This window comes from Echinops telfairi, unplaced genomic scaffold, assembly GCF_000313985.2.
Source record: "Echinops telfairi isolate 266 unplaced genomic scaffold, ASM31398v2 ScPeMD7_7;HRSCAF=31, whole genome shotgun sequence".
In the NCBI taxonomy this organism is placed as follows: Eukaryota; Metazoa; Chordata; class Mammalia; order Afrosoricida; family Tenrecidae; genus Echinops; species Echinops telfairi.
The window spans coordinates 20,782,324-20,788,386 of record NW_022103904.1 but is presented as its reverse complement, the minus strand read 5'-3'; the positions used below and the strand labels follow the sequence as shown (position 1 = coordinate 20,788,386).

Sequence of the window (6,063 nt, the reverse complement as noted above, 5' to 3'; positions counted from 1 at the left end):
TCCTCATATAAATATATTTGCATATGTACATGTCTTTATCTAGACCTCTATAAATGCCCTTTTCCTCCCAGCTCTTTCCTCTATTTCCCTTGATTCTTCTCCTGTTCGGGGCATTCTTTCTTCCACTGGCCACCCTGCTTTCACCAAGCACATGGATTTGGGGGTTGGTGGAGATGATCCTGCAGGAGTGGCCACCTTTCTAAATTTGACTTAGGACCACTGCACAACGCAATGTCTTTGGTATTGCCTTTCTTTCTTGTGTCTCTTCTTGGTTCATATAAACTATGAAGGCATTATCTATTCATTGTAAATTTCCCACTCTCCCTTCTATTTTCTAACGTTTCTTCCAGATATCAGGCATCCTCTGACCAATTAAAAAATAAACAACACCAAACTTCTTCATCCTTAATGCACTGTCTGGCTATAGACCAGTGGTTTTCAACCTTCCTAATGCCGTGACCATTTAATACAGTGCCTCATGTTGTGGTGACACCCATCCACAAACTTATTTTCATTGATACTTCATAACTGTAATTTTGCTACTGTTATGAATCGGGCAACCCCTGTGAAAGAGTCCTTCGACCCCCAAAGGGGTCACGACCCATGGGTTAAGAACTGCTGATATAGATGAAAAGCTTCAGTGTATAGACAAAAAGTCGAATAAATTCTTTCCTAAAAGACTGAAGGGATCTTCCTCTGGCTTTTGTTTCATATCATACATTTTATTTACCTTTCTCTGTGTGGGGACGTCTTCTTTTAAACTGGCCAGTAAAAAGGTTTGGTAATCAGCTATGAACCCAGATTCTGCAGGGACACTTGGGACCCATGCCAGCTCTCTCAGTGGGCCAGCTTTCAGGTGGTGGAGGGGTGATGTGCTTCCTCTAGCGCTCTCAAACACGGTTCTGCTTCCTCCAGAGAGCACAGACTGTTACATAGCGCCTGACAATGTGCTCCTGTGAGACTATGGGTCTTAAAGATGGGTGTAAGAGGATCCTGCACCTCTCAAAACCCTCTCTGTAGGAGGGCAAATTATTTTTGCCAAGTGAGTAGGCCTGAGATAGAAAAAGATATACACCCAAAGTATCTGCATTGGCTGGCTGGGTCCTTCACATTCAAATCTGGAATTTTCCAGAAGTGGGGACATACCTTTCCCATTCTCTAATCCAAATCAGGCACCACTATGGGTAGGAGAAGGGGTTAGGGCTCCATGTCCCAGGTGGCGGCTAGGGTTTGATGGATGGTCTACAGAGAGGGGAGAGCTTTTGTTAGCCCTTGGGGGAGGCTGACACCCTATCTGTGGGTCTTCCCCCATCCAGTTCTGTCTCCAGAATCCTTCCTCTTGCCTTTTGCACAAAAACCTTACATTATTTTTTATAGATCCTTATTTTCCCACAGGTCAATACATACATTTTTTTTTCTCATCTCATGTCCCTTCCCACATGCAAAGCAAACCAAGCTGCAAGATATTATTATAATCTAAGGATCCATGTTTGGGCCATTGTGCACGATTCCCGAGTACATACTGGGCTCAACCAGTTTTATATAAAAACTTCATTCCAGATTTCTTCATAGGTAACACCAAGTTTTCAAAATACATCCTGAAGGACTGAAGTCCACTTGAACTGTTTCCCATGGTGCCAAAACCAAAGAAAGCCCAACAACCTAGAGATGCAGAGACCTGTTCAAAAGTGACCCATTTTCACCAGCCAAATCCAACTAGATTACCCTTTCTCCTTTGAGGGATGAACCTACATTTTGTTGTCAATGGATTTACTTCACCAGGTGCATTAGCTGCTCAATCTTAGTTAAGAGCTTCATGAGCCATGCTTACTTGTCTCAGCTAGTCTTCTTTGTTGAACCTATTTGGACTTGCCCTCCACACAGGGAGCCTCAGGCCAAGTGTTCGTGGAGAACTAGCAGTATCAACTTTGAATTTGGGGCTGGTCTCAATCATCTGGGGTTGGAAAAATAGGTCCCAGTGCATACCAGGTGTGGTTTCAAACCTCAGCAGTGGTATACTAAAGATCTATTTCCATCAGGGTCACCAAATTGATTACACATGAAGCCCTGAGTTTGTTGTCCCAAGTGACTTAAGCTAAGGAAGACACATCAAAGTGAATGGAATGATACTTTTTAAGTATCATTTAGAGAAAGAGGAGGGTGGCGTCCCCAGGTTCTGTCTGCCTCTTGATAGTTTCCAAATTTCTTGTACTGGGTAAAGACTACCTTGTGATCATGTAATACACATCATTTCATATGATTATACGTACAGGATGAGATGCCAAGATGTCGACCCTTAGTATGCCTCATTATAATGTTTAATCTCTACCCAAACCCAAACTCACTCTTATCTAGATTTCTACTGCATTAGAGCTTAAATTTCTGAGCACTGATTTTGCAGAAGGCTATGGTTCACAGTGGAAGCCCCAAACCCATTGAGTCTACACATAAATTCAGGCTCCATTAAATTCTTTTGATCATTAACCAGAAGCCTGACTTTCCTCTCAAGCAGAGAGCAGTAGAAAGATTACTGTCACCTCCCCTCACCAGTCAGGCAAATGGGCTCTTAAGAACTTTTATAGGTTTGCCCTCCATGGAAACTGGAGTACTAGGGCCATCAGGTCCTGGACCAATCTTGTAAGCTCTTCTGTCTGGTATGTGTCCCAATTTCAGCTTCTATCGTCCCACTTGTAACTATGATTTATTGATCTGCCACCAATCATGTTTTTGTGAGTTTCCTTTGGCTTCCCAAGTCTTATTGAAGTCTCTGAAAACCCTTGGACGCTACTATGACCTCATGCTATTGGTCTTCCTCATCCAGAGGATGTGTCTTTGCCTCGACTTGTCCTGTTAAGACTTAATACATGTTCTGGGTTTTTATTTGAAAATGAGGGTCTCTTTTGTACCTTAAAACATGACACATAACAACCATACATAGGGTTTCCAAGGCTGTAAAACTTCATGGGAGTAGATACCTTCATTTTTTTCTCCTGAGTGGGTTTGAACTGCAGACCTTGTAGTTAACCACCCAACCCTTACCCAGAGCACTACTTCTTAATTTCCACCCAAGAGCGTTTTTTAAGTATGCTAACATGTCAGGAGTCAATGACCTTTGATTAACTGACGGTCCCTCTCTTTTTCATTGACGTTAGCAAGTCTTCAGACTAGCTGGTTTAAAGAAAAAAACACGTTTTCACTGGTGGGGACTTTGTAAAACTCTTTCAAGGGCACAGTGTATTCTGTTGATACATGCTATCCATGACTGTTTCCAACTGTTTTCAACCTTCAATAAATCTCTTCACCTTATTACTCATTGATAGCGTGCCCCATAATTCAAAGCCAATACTCTTAATCAAGTGTTGCAATACTCTGTTAAAAAAAAAAAAAAGTGTGCCCCAAGCTTATTTGCTCCTTCTTTGCAGTAAGGATCTAATTTCTGCCTCTTTGAGGCAAAAAAAGGTTGCTTACTCGATAAAGTCCTAAATCACTGCTCTCTCGGCTGTCCTCGTCTGGGAGACCCCCGTGAGCAGCGTGCTGAGGGATTTTCTCCACTCGGGGCCTGTGGCAGGCGTCTGAAGATGAAGGTATGCAATTATATTCCCGGGGATTCTCCAGAACAAAACAAGCTGCCCTGCACTGAGGTGGGGCTCTGAGTTACAGAAAGCTCTCCAGGAAGGCAGTTGACAAGACAAATCAAAACCCGTCCGCTGTCGCCGTGCAGGTAGAGCTGCGGCCAGCAGCAGCATTGAGCACTCTGGCCGCTCGCCCGCGCCGTCGTGGGTGGGGCGGGGCGGACGGCCCCGTGGCGGGGCCACACCAATGCGCATGTGCAGCTCCCCTCCCGCCCCGTACGCGAGCCTCCGGCCTTTATTTCTGTATTTCAGCCCCCCCAAAACAAACTCATTGCCTTCGGTATTTCAACCCCCCAAAACACATTCACTGCCGTAGAGTCAATTCCGACTCAAAACGACCCTAGAAGGACAAGATAGAACCGCCCCCGTGAGTTTCGGAGGTTGTAACCCCCTGCGGGAGTAGAGAGCCCCATCTGTCAGGCCAGAGAGGCTGGACTGAATATGCTGACCTTGCAATGAGCAGCCCAAGGCTTGAAGTCCTAGCAGCTACTCTCAGGCCGAGGGGGCGGGCCTAGTACCGGAACCGGAAGTACATCGCCGGAAATGCGTCCGGGGGCAGGCGACGGAAGTCGGCTTCCGCCCAGTCAGCAGCTGACTCCTGAGAGACTTGGGCGGTGGGATAGTCCCGAGGGGCGGTGGGGTACTCGCGAGGGACGGTGGCTGGACGGCCGTACAGCTTCCTGCGATCGCGTCCCACGGCCGGCTGGGCGGCGGGCGGGCGCTGTCGCCATGAAACTGTACAGCCTCAGCGTCCTTTACAAAGGCGAGCCCAAGGCGGTGCTTCTCAAAGCCGCGTACGACGTGTCCTCCTTCAGCTTCTTCCAGAGGTCCAGGTGAGCGCCCCGGCGTGAAGGCCGCCTCCCTGCAGGCCTGCGGGCGGGTGAGACCACCCATCGTGGATCCCCGCGTGGCCACTTCCCGGTCTCCGAATTGGACCTTTGAGGAGCCGTCCCTTCCCTCGGGAAAGGCTTCTCTCGTTCTAAAACACTACTTCAGAAACGCGAGTGTTTCTCAAATTTTTATTGTACCGAAATTAGAAGGGGACGTTGAAACAGTGCAGCTACCCAAGATTCATGCCCTAAGTCAGTTGATTGAAGGCCAGACATCTGTATTTTAAGCCAGTCTTTACCAACCAGTGGCTCTGTCCCAGGTGGTTTGTATTGCTGTACCCTGAGAATCACCTTTAATGTTATCTCAGAGACCTCCCAGCTCCACAGACCCACCTGGGAGATAGCGATGTCATTGCCATATATGGCCCGAGTCATCGCGCGGCCACTAGAGATCATACCTGCCACCAGCTCAAACTCAGACGGTATGCTTGGCACTAGCAGTACAAATTGGTTCTGCACTGCAGATTTCAAAGTCAGTGTTGACTCTGTAGGGCTGCAAGCTTTAACACTTGGTTCCAGTCGTATTAAACGCAGAGCTCTGTACTTGAGAAGAGTGATGGGCACTTCCAGCTCGTATGTGGGAGGGGTGTGTGTGCAACGCCTCAGGCACAATAGCGAAAACACCCCTATAAAGTCGGTATCTATAGTTACTTTGTATCCAAGTTGCACAGGCAGTAGTCTTTACTAATTCAATCTCCACTGCTTCAAGAAAACGGCCCATGGTGAGAAAGAGGGCTTTCCTGGTTGTGAGCTTGCAACAAACTTCTGTTGCCTTTTGGTTGAAACACTTTTGCTGCTTTTTGGCTCTGTCTTCCTGATACTTCCCTTCCTTTAGGTGACATCTATCCCCTTGAGCCAATGCTCTTGTTTTTAATCTGATGAAACGAATGTTGCCAATTTGGCTAACTGATTTTTTTCCCTCTTCCTTCCCCTGTTCATTAACACCAAAGAATGCCAAATAGTTTGTTGTACTGTTACCCCTGGTCTGGCATGCCCACACCAGCTTAAGTGAGTAACACAGCTACAACATTAAGGGGACATCTCTAACTCAAATCTCTTAAAACATGTGTTCCAGCTGAGCATATTGTTTTCCTTGTAAGCGCCTCACTTTTCAACTTTCCAACTTTGTGATTACCATAACCTAAAATTTAAAACCTTTTTGACTTTCATTCAGGCTCTTGCAATTACTGCAAGTCTTCTTTTGTCTAATCACAGCCCAGCTCGAAAACTTGGTCTCTCCATGGTTTTACTGCAGCGCTTTAGTGTTTTGGAGACTTTGTCATGTAGGGATTATTTCACCTACCATTCTCACAGCAAGTCATACTGTTGGCCGGGCTTTGTGCTCTATATTCAGTCCTTACAACCAATCCTGGTTTTTTTTAAAAAAGCACTTAAAAATAAATAAATTAATTAATTAAAAAAAAGCATTTTTGGGGGTTTGTACAATTCCTATCATGATCCATCCATCCATCCATCCATTGTGTCAAGCACATTTGTACATTTGTTGCCCTCATCATTCTCAAAACATTTGCTTTCTACTT

General features: G+C 45.9%; 1 protein-coding gene across 1 annotated transcript in view; it reads left to right on the top strand.

Moving 5' to 3' along the window:
• Nucleotides 1–4,283: 4,283 nt before the first annotated feature.
• YKT6 (YKT6 v-SNARE homolog) overlaps nucleotides 4,284–6,063 on the top strand; it is a 15,397-nt gene continuing 13,617 nt past the window's right edge. Inside the window, exon 1 of the mRNA XM_004708069.2 lies at nucleotides 4,284–4,465. Within this exon, the coding sequence (XP_004708126.1) occupies nucleotides 4,362–4,465 (104 nt within the window). The 5' untranslated portion in view covers nucleotides 4,284–4,361. The remainder of the gene's footprint in view (nucleotides 4,466–6,063) is intronic.